The sequence below is a fragment of the Myripristis murdjan genome, chromosome 5, assembly GCF_902150065.1.
Source record: "Myripristis murdjan chromosome 5, fMyrMur1.1, whole genome shotgun sequence".
Taxonomy (NCBI): Eukaryota; Metazoa; Chordata; class Actinopteri; order Holocentriformes; family Holocentridae; genus Myripristis; species Myripristis murdjan.
In genome coordinates this window covers 14,357,887-14,376,424 of record NC_043984.1, presented here as the reverse complement: position 1 = coordinate 14,376,424, position 18,538 = coordinate 14,357,887, and the positions used below count along the sequence as shown (strand labels likewise).

General features: G+C 41.9%; 1 protein-coding gene across 2 annotated transcripts in view; it reads right to left on the bottom strand.

Annotated features, from left to right (window-relative positions):
* Window positions 1-17,922, bottom strand: part of syn2b (synapsin IIb) — a 94,958-nt gene extending 77,036 nt beyond the window's left edge. For both annotated transcript variants that reach the window (XM_030052633.1, XM_030052634.1), the window contains exon 1: window positions 16,728-17,922. In XM_030052633.1, coding sequence (XP_029908493.1) covers window positions 16,728-17,173 — 446 coding nt within the window. In that variant the 5' untranslated portion in view covers window positions 17,174-17,922. The remainder of the gene's footprint in view (window positions 1-16,727) is intronic.
* Window positions 17,923-18,538: the final 616 nt, after the last annotated feature.

Genomic DNA, 18,538 nt, shown 5'->3' with positions numbered 1-18,538 from the left:
GAAACTGACCAGACTTGATTGGCTGGGCTTGTTTTAGCTCAAGGAACTCAGGAAGAAAACAAAGCTTACTGATATGCTAACTTCAGACTTCATGTTTTTGTTTTTTGTTTTTTCTTTAAATTATAGCAGCTTGTCCATGAGGCAAAGTACTGAATTAAAGTAAAAATGTTATCTACAAATCTCTGGTGAGCAGAAAATAATAGACATAAAAATTCTGATCTATCCATTTAATTCTGTGGTTACTGCATGATCTTACAAACAACTCCTCTAAGGGGAATGGAGCAACAATTCAGTACCAGTGAGGCAAGAAACTGAGAAGTGGATTTTCTAAAATGGTTATAGGCACACTCAGAGAAACTGCTATGTTGTAGCAGTGAAACGTAGCCCAGTCTTTGGTTTGCAGATGCATTGTCTGCTATCCATGCACCTATATAGAACTGTTGTGGGAGAAACCTGTTTGCTCACTGTTGTTGCCTCTTCATTCCACTGAAGAGGCTTTTTAATACAAGGGGTTTGAAGAGGTCTGTTCATTGAATATGCAGACACCACAATCAGGGTAAAGGTCAATTCGTGCAAAGATGAAAAATAAAAACCCAGAAAGACCTGGCATGTTCTGGAGAATCTTTGATCTCATGGCATTATCATTGGAACTGAGTTGATTTTTGCATCATTAGCAATGAACTGACATTACAATGAACTGACATTACATGCTGCGAAGCACTGATTAATAATTTTAAACGTAAACACTTAATTACATTTACAAACCAGTATTTTTACATTCACGTTCCGCTGTAATTGCAGTATGGTGTTAAAATATTTTCCCTGAACACTGGCTTTTTGTACATATTAGTTTATTGAATTAAATATATAGATTTTTTTTTACTGTTATTTACTGTCTAGTAATTTTTGGTGGTATGTGATATCTAAGTACAAATTTTACATGTAAAGTATAGACAAAAATTTTGGACCAAAACACATTACACCTACAGGAGCTTTCATGACATCCCATTCTAAATCCATAGGAATTAGTATGGAGTGGTTTCCCCCCTTGCAGCTAGAACAGATTCCACTCTTCTGGGAAGGCTTTCTACAAGATTTTGGAGTGTGTCTGTGGGAATTTTTGTCCGTTCATCCAGAAGAACATTTGTGAGATAAGACACTGATGTTGGACCAGAGAGTCTGGCTCGCAGTCTCCGTTCTAGTTCATCCCAAAGGTGTTGGATGGGGTTGAGGTCAGGGCTCTGTGTGGGCCAGTCAAGTTCTTCCACATCAAACTCACTAGAGTTCTCATATTCTGCCCGAACCCGACCCGACCCGACCCGACCCGACATTTTCGGGTCGGGTCGGGCCTAAAATTTACGTGAATTGGGCGGGTCGGGTCGGGCTTCGGGTTCTGTGGGGGATTTTTTTTTCTTCTTTTTTTTCTTTTTTTTAAATAAAAAAATAGAATTATGTGTTCTGTTATTGATCATGACGTTTCATTTTTATGTGACTGGTGGAGAGAGTGAGAGACTGGATTGGATTTGGAGGCTAAACTTTCAGTGACAGACAGACAACCAGCTGTGCGAGCGCAGCGCAAACAAGTGAGAGAGAGTTGCAGCAGTATCCCGCTGTGCTGGCAGACTCGGTACCAGGGACGGTTTTTGCTATGGGCAGTGCAGCTGCCCAGGGCGCAATCTACTTGGGGGCGCACGAGAAAAAAAAAAATCTCCAGTTTTCTAGACTACCGTATTGACCCGCACATGCCGCGGCACCATCAGTCGGCCGCCTGATACCGACTGATAGTGCCCCGGTGCCGCGGCCGATCGGCTCTGCTAAATAATGGCGAATTTGGCGGGTTTTTTTTCGGGCTTTATCGGGCTGTCGGGCCTGAAGTTCGGCTAATTAGTCGGGTCGGGTCGGGCCTCGGGCTGGCCCAGTCGGGACCGGGTCGGGTCGGGTCTTAATTTTCAGGCCCGATGAGAACTCTAAAACTCACCCAGCCATGCCTTTATGGACCTTGCTTTGTGCATTGGGACAGTCATGCTGGAAAAGAAAAGGGCCTTCCCCAAACTTTTTCCACAAAGTTGACAAAAATGTCTTGGCAAGCTGAAGCATTAAGATTTCCCTTCACTGGAACTAAGGAGCCGACGCCAACCCCAGAAAAACAAGCCCATAGCGTTATCCCTCCTCCACCAAACTTTACAGTTGCCACAATGCAGTCAGACAGGTAACGTTCTCCTGGCATTCACCAAACCCAGACTTGTCCATCACACTGCCAGATGGAGAAGTATGATTCTTCACTCCACAGAACATGTTTCCACTGCTCCAGAGGCCAGTGGCGGCGTGCTTTACACTGCACCATCTCACGTTTGGCATTTTGCAATACTTTGCACTTTGCAATAATACCACTTGATCATGGAATCAAGGAGGGAAGAAGTTTCACAAAATGACTTGTTGCAACAGTGGCATCCTATTACAGTACCACGCTTGAGTTCTGTGAGCTCTTGAGAGCGACCCATTATTTCACAAATGTTTATAAAGGCAGACTGCATGGTGCTTGGTTTTATAAACTTGTGACAATGGGACTCAATGAAACACCTGAATTCAATGATTAAGAGGTATGCCCCAATACCTTTGTCTATATAGTGCATTTTGAGGCTATATGAAGTTTGTTTAGATTTATATATTTTGAATGCCCTGATGTCAGATGTAGCTAAGACATTCAAGATGCCTGTCTTTCCTGTTATCAAGTAGGCTTTAAAACAAAACTGATATATTGCTTCTGAATAATCTAACCCAAATTATTAAATATTACAAGTACTTTCTGTTCAAAGGTAGCCTCCAATAATTAGGCTACATAGTGCTGGGCGGTATGACCAAAAATGTGTATCACGGTATTTTTCAAAATGTGGTTAACACTGGGTGTTAACCACATTTTCTAATGATTTAGAGAATAATTACTGCAGTAAATTAACTTAGAATGACCTTTCTTACTGTCATGAGAAATGAATACTGGACATTAATGTCCAGACAACTGGACATTAATGTACAAGTTGTCCACCCTAGTATAAATACACGTTTACATGGCAACACAAAATGATGCAAAGAGGTGGCACTCATGATTCTAATGAAGTGAAGGAATCAGAATGCATGACATTTGCAGTCAAAATACAGAACCTTTTTATTATTCAAAATTTAAGGCCACTTGCATTAATATGCGAAATGTGAATTACTTATCAAATAGACCTAACAATTCAGCTACCAATGAATGAGCAGTAGTATGCATGTGATAACACAGATTGAAAAATAAGACAAGCTAAGCCAGTGTGCTGCTGTTAGCCAGTGAAAATAGACCGGAGTGGCAACTCTTCAATCACCGGTATTGGGGTATCTGAAAAATTCATATCATTAAAAAAAAATAACACTGGTATTCGGTATGAACTGGTATACCGCCCAGCACTAAGGCTACATATTTCTACTGCAGATTTTATTTTAAATAGCCTAATCCTTATGGTGAATAGACCATCCATGATAAGGTCAGGAAAACAGCAGTGATACCCTCTCTGGACTTTGCAGCAGCTCTACCTGTGCAGTTGAGGCAGCAAAACCTCAACTGCACAGGTAAACATGCACATCACCATTTCTTGTTCTGTATTCGTAACGTGAATTAACATTGGGAAAATAAGCCTAAGTAGGCTGATGGTAGTAGGCTGCCGGTTAAAAGTAATTTTCATGTGTTTCGCTTAAAGTAGTAAATCAGGTGCAAGGAGCCATTATCATAATTAGAATAAACGCCAATTCTACGGGATTAGATGTTTGCACCCTGGTGTCCCACATCAGTTGCACTCACAAAATCAATCTGTGCACCACTGATAAATCAGAGTGTTGCTATTTATGCACAAATGCCATTAGCACCGCCGTAAACCTTTAGTAAATCTGGTGATAAAGCACTTACAGAAACACACAAAAAACATTTCAACCCAACTAACAGCATAAAAGTAAAGCATATCATGAGTAATTTTTAAGAGTAATATTAAGACTTACAAGATGAAATGTCCAAGAGGGACAGAAAAGTAATTCTGATGAACAAATTATGAAAATAGTATGGGAATATATTATTCCAGTCTTGAGAGTATTAATGTGAAATGAGCCCCACAATTTTAATGCTAGGTGTAAATGGAGGCCAAGCTAAAACTCATGTTTTATTTATGAATGAGGTACTTGTCATGGCCAGTTACCTTTTTTGTTGCCTGACAAGAGCTTTTTTTTTTTTTTTTTTTTTTTTTTGGCGGCATCATTTCCTAAACCACTCAGGAAGTGCACTAAAAGCTGCTGCCAGTGGTTTAGCTGATAAGGACAAAAGAAAAAAAACAGTCTTCGGAATGAACTCCTTGAGCTGTTTGGCACTTTTAACTTAACAATATGCTGAAGTGTAAATTTACAGAGATAACAGAAGTGGTTAGTGCTGTGTTCGTCTAATTATCTTTGCCCACAATTAAAAAGAGTGGGAAAAAACAGTCAAATCAATGAAAAAGGGAAGCATATGTTAACAGTGCACCGGGGAGGTATATTACTCCCTGTTTTATTCAAATTAGCTAAATGGCCAGGCTGACTGTTTATCCCCTCAGAAATTTGACCTAACCATGATGGGTGATCTCTAGTCCTAATTCACCTTGAGAATAAAAGCCCTTCTCACTGCTGATTATCAGTCAGGCAGTACTGACATACCCACTACCACATGCACTAAGAGCCTGGTTTCCAGGGATCAGGGATGCAATCACGGCTCAGTCATTGAGCATATACTATTCCTCAATGCTCTCCATAGAGTGCAACAATAAAAGTTATACTACAATCAAACGAACATATCTTGTTTCCTAATTACCATATTCTTTATCACTGCTTCTCAGGGTTGAGTCTGAGAGGATCAATTAATCCATTAGGGTATTCTGGAGGGTCCAAAGAAAAATGACCTGAAGCATAATTTGAAATGATTTCATATACTACTTCATCTAATTAATTTGATTGGCCATGACTTACATGAACCCCTTCTACACCATTGATGGTATGTTATTCCAATTTCTGCAGCACTAGTACACCTCCACTGCACTGGCACGTCTGGTTACAAAATTATAAAGAACCTGCTGGTCATAGCCAAGTGAGTTTGCACTGTGATTTCACACCACACCCTGTGTATGTGACTTGATTCATGAAAAAAGAGCCCGCAATGTGTAAATGTGATGATCCCTGACAAAAGGTCTATCAACTGGCGTGTCCTCAGCCTTAAAGCATAGCTTATGAAAAGTTTGAGAAGCACTGATTTATACCAAAGATCCACACTCCCTAATCATCAGTTCCTCTAAGGCTTCGGTGGAGTTTTTCTGTGATTAGTGTAACTGCTGACATTATTCATGTTTTTTTTTTTTTTAATTGCCAGGCATACTCTTCAAAGACACATAGCGAATCAAAACATTAAGTAAAAAACTTGGATGTTTACCACATCCAATCTTGTGTTAGGATTTAAGCAAGTTGTCTGCTATGAGCACAGCTGAGAATAAAAATAGGCCTAGTTGTGAATAATAGAAAAATAAAAATGTACCACCAATGTGAACTGCTTGCTTTTTTAGAGACCCTAAATGACACACACCCCATGAAAACTTTTAAGTCCTATTTCGTTGCTATAAAATGGTGATAGGGCATCCTGTTCATACACTATATTACGAAAAGTATTCGCTCACCCATTCAAATGATCAGAATCAGGTGTCCTAATCACTTGGCCTGGCCACAGGTGTATAAAATCAAGCACTCAGGCATGCAGACTGTGAAACAAGACATTTGTGAAAGAATGGGCCGCTCTCAGGAGCTCAGTGAATTCCAGCATGGAACTGTCATAGGATGCCACCTGTGCAACAAATCCAGTCGTGAAATTTCCTCGCTCCTAAATATTCCACAGTCAACTGTCAGCTCTATTATAACAAAATGGAAGCGTTTGGGAACAACAGCAACTCAGCCACAAAGTGGTAGGCCACATAAAGTGACGGAGAGGGGTCAGCGGATGCTGAAGCGCATAGTGCAAAGAGGTCGCCGACTTTCTGCACAGTCAATTGCTACAGAGCTACAAACTTCATGTGACCTTCAGATTAGCCCAAGTACAGTACGCAGAGAGCTTCATGGAATGGGTTTCCATGGCCGAGCAGCTGCAGCCAAGCCACACATCACCAAGTGCAATGCAAAGCGTCGGATGCAATGGTGTAAAGCACGCCACCACTGGCCTCTAGAGCAGTGCAGACGCGTTCTCTGGAGTGATGAATCACGCTTTTCCATCTGGCAATCTGATGGACGAGTCTGGGTTTGGAGGTTGCCAGGAGAACGGTACATTTCAGACTGCATTGTGCCGACTGTGAAATTTGGTGGAGGAGGAATTATGGTGTGGGCTTGTTTTTCAGGAGCTGGGCTTGGCCCCTTAGTTCCAGTGAAAGGAACTTTGAATGCTTCAGGATACCAAAACATTTTGGACAATTCCATGCTCCCAACAGTTTGGAGCGGGCCCCTTCCTCTTCCAACATGACTGTGCACCAGTGCACAAAGCAAGGTCCATAAAGACATGGATGACAGAGTCTGGTGAGGATGAACTTGACTGGCCTGCACAGAGTCCTGACCTGAACCCGATAGAACACCTTTGGGATGAATTAGAGTGGAGACTGAGAGCCAGGCCTTCTCGACCAACATCAGTGTGTGACCTCACCAATGCGCTTTTGGAAGAATGGTCAAAAATTCCTATAAACACTCTCCTCAACCTTGTGGACAGTCTTCCCAGAAGAGTTGAAGCTGTAATAGCTGCAAAAGGTGGACCGACATCATATTGAACTCTATGGGTTAGGAATGGGATGGCACTTCAGTTCATAGTATGAGTAAAGGCAGGTGAGCGAATACTTTTGGTAATATAGTGTATATCATAGCCAGGCCTCAAAATGCCACTAGTTTAGTGTGACAACGGCTGAGAGGTGCAAGACATCATCAGGTCATGAACTGGATATCAAGAGCACCTTACAAAAATCAACAGAGCAAAGAACCTCGAGCAGTAAACTACTATTTTAAAGGCCCCATGCTGTACACTTTTCCAGGGTTTTTTTTTAACTGCTGATATCCCTAGCAAGATGTATTTGTGGTTTTGAGTACCTGTGGTCTGTTTTACAGCTCCTCTCTCTTGCCTTTCTCCCAGAGCTCTGGCAGCACGGTTCGTTTCGCGAATCAGAAGAGAGAATAAGCCCCTCTCCACTGACTGGCTGACTGTTTTCTGAGTGACATATGGTTGGCCAATCACAAGCAAGTAAGTGAAACTTACATTGCTCAACAGAGCTAAATGGTGCTCACCGGTAAACAGGAATTATCATCTTATATAGATCTATATTATGTATGATTGTTATGGCTACTGCTGAGCGTGATGTTAAACGACCGTACATGTTTGAGCCCGACTCCGATCCCGAACCACAGACGAAACCGGCATTGTATGTGTCGGGTTGATAAAACAGTTGCCGCTGAAATGAGCCCAACACACAAGCAAATTTGGACTAAAACCCTGCATATAAATGTATGCTGTATCTTTTCACAAATTTTGAAGTTTCTGAATTCCATCATGGCATATAGACGACTGAGAAATAAAGAGAGGACAGAGAGAGAATGTGGTGTGATAAAGGAAAAAAAGAGAGAGAAAGCAGGTGTTTGTCTGTGTGTGTGTGTGTGTGTGTGTGTGTGTGTGTGTGTGTGTGTGTGTGTGTGTGTATGATGTTGATGGAGATATACAAAGCTCCTCCTCTCCACCTGCTCTCACTGTGCACTCCTGCTCCCACTGGCAATGAGGAGAATTGGAACAGACTTTTTTTTTTTAACACTTTAACACAAACAAATACACACACACACACACACACACACACACACACACACATAGATGTTCCTGTTCTGTCAGTCAGTAGGGTTTGTTTGTTGAATTTTTGTTCATTTTTTCAAATATATATACATATTTTTTTACACTGCGTAGGCAAGCTGTACATGAAATCCAATTATCCCAACAAATATGTACAAACATGACACTGAACTGCACAGGGCTTGGGAATCTTACTGATGCAGACGGACGTCAGTGGTGAGGAGGATAGTTAGGTTCTGCCTGAAGCCCCTCCTCTTTCAATCAAGCCGTTGCAATTCACTCGCTGACACTAGTTGGCTAGACAGTCACGGATTCAAATAGCAACAACTCATGCATAAAGCTCCAGCTTTGGCTGCAGGGCAGCTGGGCAAAACCATCATTGTTAGACCTGCACGTAGGGTGCTGTAGGCTGAGCTTACTGCAGTCAAACAGATGTCCCTTCCATTGTGAACAATATGGTAAACACAGTGCAAAAAATCCTCCATTGATGGATACTTATGCTAACATAAATAAGCAATACACTCTAATAGTACATACATGCAATCACATAGAGAGATAAAGAGAGATGCAAACCAAGATACAGGGAGGAAAAGAGAGAGCAGATGTGACCCTTGGGGTGAAACCGCTGAATCACCATGTCTCTTCTCATTACTTCCTCACATCATGGACCCTGGTTGCTTTCTCTGGAGCACACACACACACACACACACACACACACACACAAACGCAGGCACGCACACAGATTGTCGTGATGAAAGGCAGAGAGAGGCGGGGAGAGCAGAGAGATGGAGACTGAGAAAAAGACATTAGAGAGAGAGTGAGACAAACAGGTACAAAGAAACAGAAATATTGCCACAGTGTACGAGCAACACACAGCTCTGTCCAGAGAAAGTGATTAAAGGGAAAATTCCCTTTCCCCCAAACTGCCTCTCCCACTGTGCTAATATCACCTTGAAAGGAGGATCCCGTCACCCCCCTTACTCGTCTCAGGGCCCACTCACATTGGCAAGTTTGAGCCCGTATCGTGCTAAAGCCAAAATCCCCCCCTCCCCAGTCCCCGGCTGGCCTGCACTCACATTACCTTTTTCCCAAACGCGCCCAAGCACGATAGCCCCCGGTGTGCACGTCATCACGTTGAAATACGACAACAGGCATGGCCCGACGTCATTAGAAATAAATGTAGTTCAAATACATTCATCATGTCTTCCTTTTAACTAAAAAACGTTTTTGGTCCTTTTAATCAAACATGGGATGTTTATTTACCTTGACAGTTTCGGAGGTAACTTCCTCCTTCTTCAGAAAGGTCCAACTGACAGCCGGAGCGGCACCTGGCAGATCCGGCAGCCCGGGTGACCGGGTGGCCGCACACCGCGCGGTGCCGCGGCCAGTGCCGGCCGGTGCCGACGCGGTGCCGGCCAGCACCAGGTCTGCCGGATCGCCGCACACAGACTGCTGTACTTTCATTATAAACCCACTTTTGTTTATACGCGGTTGCAGCAGCACAACGGACAATGACACAGACAACATGGTTGATTATTGATTGCGCAACGCGGCCATTCGCCGGTAATCGCGCTGTGCACATTAAACAGTTTTGCAGAGGCAGGAGGAAAGTTGCATGATTTACATCCGCGCACTGCGTGCGTGACCGTGCATGTGCTCATGTACGCGCCCGTACCGTGCAGAAGCACACCCCTTCCAACCGTGCCAGAGCGGGGGAAGTGTACTGTATTCAAGCACGATACGGAGCGATCACACTGGTCAAAGAATCCGGATTTTAAGGGCAATCGTGCTTGGGCGCGGATCAAACTTGCCAGTGTGAGTGGCCTCTCAATCAACTCAATGGGCTATGTTACATAAGGACCACACACACACACACACACACACACACGAGCACTAATGTGCCTAGTCATCATTTATCATCTCTATCAAACAAACATATATTTACACAAACATATACATATACACACACAATCAATGCTGACATATTCTGCATCACTTGCAGACACACACACACACACACACACACACATACATTTATGTCTTAATGCTTGACTCCCACAATGCATCCTTTTTGTGGCCAAGACAGAGAAAGCATCACAGTTGTATGGTCGATATTTGGAAGCTTCAGAAGCGAGATGTCAGATCAGAGAGATAAAGGTTGAGGCTACCAGTGCTTGCTTATATAACAGCATGCCAGCATTCAAAAGAGAATGCCAATGTCACTGAGGGGCAAAGCCCATTTACTCTGCCTGCGCCTAGTTTACATTTCCCCAATCATTTTGCAAAGCATGCTGCATATTTACTCATTCTTTTTTAAACCATTTTTAAAATATTAATTTTACAGTGTCAAACCTAGTGTGAAATTAACTGCTGTCCTGGTTAACAAAGATACCCCAAACAAGAAGACATGGATGTGACAATAACAATTGTGAGGCAATGTGAGTTTGAGGGGTTATTTCCTAGCAGTGACTTCAATTTCTTCCTGTTGGTGTAAGGTGTGAGGTGACTGACAGTATGCATAACATAAAGTAGGCTAATGCACGCTTTGATAAAAACACTCAAGTCAGCCACACTGAAATAATAAAAGTCTGAAAAAAAGGCCAAAAAAATGAAGGCTTTATCTTTACTGTGATGTATTACGTTTGTCAGGCAATTTTTAAGTCTGTGGAAGTTATTTTTCATACTTTACAAAGGTGAATGGCAGCAAACTGCTTCTTCTGAGGATAGGAAAACAAACCCTGATATCTCCAACTCAGATGCTGGTGTACAGACACCGTTACACATAAAGCAGAGGAAAACCCAGACAACTGGCACCAATGTATTATCCTTTAAATCTCATTCTCCTATGTGGGATTACAAAGAAGCTCCTTTAGCAGTGCACCCAATGGGGAGTTTCACCCCTCTCCAAGGAAAGACATGTCTGTGCCTGTATATGCTACATGCTACTCTGAGACGATGCTGCACTTAAAAGGCTCTTCATGACAGAATTCTGTATAAAGCCATCGTATAAGTCACACAGTCTAGCTGAAATGTTTCTTCTCTTCAGGTTGGAATTCTTTGAAAGAGGGCTGACACATGCAGAGTTGGGGGTTTGAATTTTGAATTTTGAATTGAACAGAATAAGGGCCTCCACAGTATCTCATTTATTTTTCCAGGTTATGTCTAACTGTGCTGAAAGCTAAGCTCAAAAAAGCTATTTCCTCTCCCTGATTCTGTTAGGGTTCGAGACAGGCAGACACTAAAACATCTTACCAATGAGATATGTAGGAAGATGTGTTGTTAAGCTAGGAGATTAAGATGAGCGTTAAGATGAGATGTTCTCATTACCTGTCTGTATCTGCATCTGGGGAGGGCTAAAAGTAGACTAGCAATATCCACTGTGGAAGTCAACACCGATCATGCTGCTGATGTCTGCAACAGCTGACAGAAGGCTTTGTGGGGGATGTTTTTAATAACCTAACAGGTACAAACACACACAAACACATGTGTACACACATCCAGAAACCTGGACACACACACGTGCACCGATGTAAACACAGACTACTGTACTTTCCATTTCTCATAATGCATCGTTCGTTCCCCATGTAATGGACACACACAACCATAAATAGGTTTACAGTTAATTTAATTGATGGAGGTAGAAAAAGAGATTTAGCTCAGGGAAGAGTAGAAGAAGAGAGCGAGGTACAGAGATTGAGACAAACAAAGCGCAAAAACTGATACATGGCTTTGTACTATTACTCACACCAGACACATCAACATAACCACTGTGACAAATACTTAACGACATACTTTGTCTTGATCTGTTGATTGTGACTGATAGGTAGAAATGACCAATAGTGACGTCCAGCCCATCGTTTTTAGCCTTTCTATCAATCTATTCATCAAATGGTTTGTATTTTAATGGCAAAGCCCCTGGATCACTGGTTCCTAACCCCAAAACAGCGGTTCACAAATTCTGTTTCTAAAAATGGGTCAGTGTTTTGTTTGTGATGGGTCATTACATAATAAGACCCTGGGCCCAGGATGTGATTGAAATTGCTATAGCAAAGTTAACATTACAAAGGTCAAGTCATGGTCAATTGACTGCTGTTTTTATTTTTCAGACAGAAATATCCCTGCTTTCAGACTGCTCTTTCCTGACTTTCCCAGACCAAGTCCCAACACACATACAAACCTATATAGAACCAGTTTTGTTAAAATATATAAATCATGTAAGGAAACAGCAGTTAGTATTACCCCCGGGAAGTGAATTTAAGTGTTGGCCTTTTTGAAGACGTCCAAAATTCATTGGCCTATTGTTGAAATAAAAAGAAGCAGGGCAATTAAGTTGTGTTGTTTATGGTACAGTTTGCACAGGGTTATGTTATTTGATTCAAAACAAAGTGCATGGTAAAGTCCAATGATGAGGAGGATCATCAAACAAAAGCAAAAACTGCTGACTGATACATGCTATCACAAGCATTGACAATGATTTTTGTGAAATCAGTAGTAAGCCAATGCTGGCATGATAAGAATGACTAGAGACTGGTAGAATGAATGGCATTCAGCATCCATGAGCTAGCTTTTTTTCTGCAATATATTATACACTATGCATTGCTGGCAACCTTGACCTGTATGCCACATGGAATTATTACAAACAAGGAATTTCCAATGTGATCTTCTGTTCTCAAAGTTGTCTTAATGAGAGCTCCAGGTCCTACTCTTTGCTGAGTGGAAAATCAATAACATTTAGCAGAATGCCTCACTGACCCAGCCACTTTGCTTTGAGGGAAGCACTGTCTGCAAGCAACCCCCCACACCCTCCCCCAAAACACATTAATATTTATGCTGAGCTCTCCAGATGAAAGATTGTTTACCAATAATATGGGAGAACTTCTGGGAATGATGCCAGCTAAACTGTGTTGCTTCTTTGGGATAGACATTGTAAAAGTCCCTACGTCTATCTTGCATTTGTGCTGCAGGATGTTCCTGCTGGGGTTGTAGCAAAGGTGCTGCAGCAGCTCTGAGAGGGTGTAAAGAAGTGGGATTTCTAGAATGACTACATTATGTGTTACACAATTTCTCATAGTACAAATTTGTGCAGTATCATGAATCAGCACTCTCGACACACCCACCCAATATCCAATGCTGTGGAGCACAACTTACAAATACAATTACATTCCCTACAAACAGGTAGATAAATAAACTACAGCAAGCCTATTAGTAGACCTTAAATGATTTTTATTTAAGGAATACAAACACAAGAGGCCATGTGTTATAGTAATAATAAAATTGCTGTCCCGTTTTCCACCTTCGGCTCATGCCTAATCACATGTTGTTATTATTATAATATATAGGCGCTGAGTGATCCACTGCAACAGTTATGAATTTGCAGCAACAATATTGTTTTTATCACAAATAAAACTAAAAAGAAGTCAAAATAAAGCTGTGACTACCATGTTTAATACCCCACCACAAAGTATTGTTCCTCAAACTAAAACTTGTTTAGCAACATAAAGCAATCTGAAGGGTACACTGCTTACAGCTTACATGCAATGTCACGTGTTACAAAGTTAAGACTGAAACTCTCCATCTTTCGGCACCTCATTTCTTCTCCAGTTTGTTCAGCTCATCTTCTCTGACTGCTGCTTGATGAGGAGTTTAATTGCTAATCTTATGAACAGTGACATTTTCCTTGTTTTCTTGTTCATCTTCAGACTCATAATCCAAACCAAAAGTTAGCTGTGGAAACATTTCCATTGTTCGCAATATGGAAGATGTTGTTTCAGTCAGTTGTTGTCAGCTGTTAACTAGCTTAACAAAAGCAAATTCATCTATAAGTGACAGTTAATCAGCTGTTAGACTGACAGCTGTTGTAGCAGAATAATAGTGAGGCGGCTCCTGTTGTAGTAATTAACACGTCTCTTGACCTATCAGATTGCCTGACGAGAAACCTCTGTTGTATAATGTTATATAGTGGTGGGTCAAGAACAATGCATTTCACTGTATAGGTGTCATCAAGATCACACAGGTAGACCTAGTAAGTTACGTACAAATCCTTTTATGGCAGTCACATGATTCAATAAAAAGGTCACAACTGGTCATAAACAAATGCCCAGGCTTTTGACGCATTGGAGATTTATATGATGTTAACATATTTGGTCTTTCTTTTTTTCTTTCTTTTTTTTTTTTTTTTTAAATCTATGTACAGTATGTAAATATGCATTTTCACTGATTGTACTTTATCTATGGAATATGAAGCTATGTAAGAACTAACTGTGAATTGTAGTGTATGCACCTGTTAATTTTTTACTGATAAATCCAACTCTTTCCCTACCTATTAGTCTGCTCTTGTTCTGCAATAAAACAGCACCTTTGAAACTACCATGGCAGTGTACGGGTCCTCGTGTTTTTTTTTGTTTGTTTTTTTTTTCACAATTATATTCCTTGTTAGAAAACTGCATTTGTAGTGCTATATCACGGATAATTACAACAAGATCCATTATAGCTGAAAGTGCCAAAACGCTTGCCAAAAGACGATGAGTATGTGATACAGCAATTGAAAACAAATAAATACAACATTCACACAAAAACTGTCATTTGCTTTGTAGCTCGTACACTTGATAGTAGGACACTACTATGGTCAAGTCCCAGTCAGTCACTTTGCATCATTACAGTCCAGAATCTCCATTTGTAGGCTTCGCTCTTTCAACAACACACCACTGCCACATCCCATGGAAGACGACCAAATCAGCTGGAAGGGTTTCAACTACAACAGACTGGAGATCATAATGCAAAAATAGAAAAATATATTTTTATTTGTCACATACCCTCTCTTAATTTTTATTTACTAATTTATTTGAAAGCTGTGATGTCTTCTATGAAGATGTAGCTCCATTATCAATATGTTAATAACAGCCATGCAAATAAAATTATTGGCTTACAGGTTGAGACAACTTAATAGCAGTGAAAGTCTATCCAATATTCATATCCATATGTTGATTAAGTTTGATGTATGGCCAGTAAAGCTCCTCTAGCAGCAGGACTATATCAAGTAATATCATGGACTCAAAAGCATCTGCTCTGAATGGAAGCTGCAATGTCTCTAGTTCAGACATTGCCACATCAAATATGGCTGACGTCCAATCCCAAACTACTGAAATACTTTCAGCAAGAGATGGTTTATGATAACCCTAACCCTAAAACCGAGTACAAACTCAGTACAGACAAAAGGTGGTAATCGTGCAATGGACAGTACTGAATCCATGTCCATACACACTTAATTTGATATGCCTTTTGATTTTGGTGGAAATAATGGGTTATCCATTGCAACACCATACAGTGAGGGCCATCCAGTGTATTTGCAAGCTCCACTGTCTCTAACTAAAACGTCACTAAATCATCAGCACATGGCAGCAATCCAGTTCTAGACTGAGGCTGTATTACTGTTGCAGACAATATTATGACACTGAAAGACTATACAATATCAGTAAAAAAATAAAAAAAAAATCTACACAATATACATGCTTCTATTGTGAAATGATATGTGGTCAATATGGGTATTACTGGCAGTACAATGGAATGCATTATTGCACAATATTATTGCACAATAGTATTCATTACATTTTGCTGGCACCAAAATGTTTCAAACACTACTGTTCACCTCACATTTATACCACAACTGACATTAATATCTCATTGAGAAAAGAATATGATCAGCATCTTGTGTAGATAGAGCAGCAAAGCATACTGAAATGCATTTATACATCCAAGATGGTTTGTTATAGGATTTAAATATCAATTGGCAGAATATATTTGGGTCAGCTGTCCAAGTTATTATAGCTAGAGATAATAATAGAGCCAATCAACAAATCCACCCTTAGTTTGATGTGTGCTTTTGCAATAATGCAATGCTACTCAAGAGCCCCAGTTACACAGGAAAGGTCAAAAGCCTCTCATGCAGCCGCCACTTTACCATGCACCCAGCCAATAGAAAACAGATTAAGTGAAATTACAGCAAGATAATGATTTTGATGAAAGACTGTAGCATCAATACTGAACCTCCATATAGATACAAAGTGTAACTGGCCTAAACATGATGTGCAGAATACAGTGAGTGGGATCAGGACTCAAACATCGATGTTATGCCAGAGCCAAGGTTACATGTTTTATTTCTGAATCAGTGTTTCACTTTGAGGTATGTATGACAGTGTATGATGGACAAACAAGTATGCATATGCACATATGTGCAGGCATAAACACATACATGGATAGAGAGAGGCGACAGTGCTTGGGGGTGGAATGTGTGATGGCAAACCCCTGTTTTGTGTGTTTTGACAAATAGAGCCATTTCTATTTTGGGAGCATCAGATCTCTACTCCAGACAACATGGAAAACAAACATAATAGAATAAAATAGAAGATTAACTGAACAGAAGAAAACCATCATTGATAAAATGATCCTTTTAAGTAATGATCTACTTGTTAATAGAATATATCAATAGTGTAATACTTCAAGTTTATAATTAGTGGCATCAATAAAATCTAAATGTTTTTTTGTGTTTATCACTGGGATTAACTTTTTTGTACAAACAATATATTATCATGTTCTACTGTCTTACTCTTTGCAGAATCCACAGGGTATCCTACAGTCTTGGAGGCAGTATGTCAGTGAAATAAAGGGTCAATAAAAACTCCACTACCATTTAACGCCAATAGTCAATATCACATAAACCATATCAATTTCCCAATCAGATAACACAGACTGCAACAATCATCCAGCTGGACAATACTGAGCAATTTCATCAACTGCCCAACTGGGACACTTTCACCTTAACACTTACCACTCATGCTGTGGCTCATCAATGACTAATAGGATCTTGAACTTCTTGGAGAGGGAGGGAGAGGGAGCCGACTGTTCCACAAACCCTGCGGCGGACGCAGCCGTCTGTTTGACCACGTTGGTGATGGAGCTGAAGGAGCTGAAGAAGCCAGAGGAGCCGCTGGAGGAGGACGAGGACTGGGCCTGTTGAGACTGCTGTGTCGGCAGCGTTGAACGGCGGTCCTGAGCTGCGGGGGAGCTGGCCGGTGCCTGGGATGGGGCTGGAGCTTTGGACGGGGACTGGTCAGTGCTGGCTGCCATCGCCGTGGATGCACCCTGTTGGGAAGGGGAGGAAGCAGTGGGTGGAGGGGGAGCAGGAGGGTCAGGCCTCTGGAGGTCTGTCATGTAGCCATTAGGAAGATTAGAGATGAAGCTGCTGTCGGAGAGACGGCGCCGGAGGAAGTTCATGATGGCAGTGGAAAGGTTGGTCTTTCAGTTAGGCAGTTAGTTGCTCTGTCAGTGCGTCTCTTGATTGCTTGTTAGGATAAAGTGAGCGCAGGTACACCCACAGATTAATAAAGAGATGCAGAGAGAAAGAAAACAGCCTGACCAGTGGTTAGATGAATGACAGACAGCAGATCAGTCCAAAATGATCGAAAGATGAACAGACTGAAAAGGCAGCTTCCGTGTTGGGAGCAGTGGAAAGCAGGCAGGGCAGATGGATGGAGCGATGGATACAGCTCTGGTCCAGTCTTCAAGAGACAGCTCTCCAAAGCGCAATTAAGCCAGCAAAGCACGCGTGTGTGTGTGTGTATGTATGTGGTATTCTTCCTCCTGAGCTTCACGCCTCCTCACAAGTGCGCATGACGTGTATGCATGTGCGTGTGTGTGTGTGTGTGTGTGAAAGAGAGAGAGAGAGAGGGAGAGAGACTTGTGTTGTCGTCCCCCCTTAGTGAAGTAGTGGTGCTCTCCCTCTCAACTCTGCCTGCCTGCCTGCCTGCCTGCCTCCTGAACTGCTGCAAGCCGAATGCATGCAAGAGATGCTCTTGTTCTGCCTCTCCCCTCCCCTCTCTCTCTGCTTATCTCACCCTTTCACTTGCTCACGCTCTATCTCTCTCACGCTCTCTCTGCCCTTTCCCTCTGCCTCTCTAGCCTCTAGCCGATGCTCTCTCTACCCTTCCCTTCCCTGGCTTGCTCCCTCACTCTGTCACTCAGCTTGCTCATTGGTTCGCTGCCCCTCCTCCTCCCCTTCTCTGCTCTCCTGTCATCATCCTCCTACATCACAAGCTTACGTGTGTGTGTCGTGCCGCAGCCTCGTAGCGTTGTGTGCCGTGTGCAGTGGGTTGATGGGGTTTCCTGCAAGCGTGCATAAAGCGGAGTGCACAGATGGAAAAGACCCTCCTTCCAACTCCAAGCGCTCATTCCCCCTCCTTTCCTCTATCCATTCCTCCGCCCATCCATCTCCTCCACCCTCTGCCTCCACCCCTCTTTCCTTTCTCCCCTTCCTCCATGCCCCCCTCAAAGTGTATGTGACACATAGTCTGAAGGATGCCTTCCAGTAGAGCTGAAGAAATAAACCTCCCTCTGAGAAAGTGCCTGTGCCAGTATTTTGCTATTAAAAGCATGTGGCATATTGAAGGGCAGGACTGATATGTAATTCAAAGTACTAGAGTTAAACTGCTGAGGCAGAGGACAGAAGGAAAAAAAGGAGAAAGGAGGTAACAGAGAAAAGAAGTGAAGAGAAGCGAAGAGAAGAGAAAAGAAGAGAAGTCATCTGCTAACTGGGATTGAGCCATCTCTTCTGTTTTTTAATCGATTGATTCACTCAGTCAA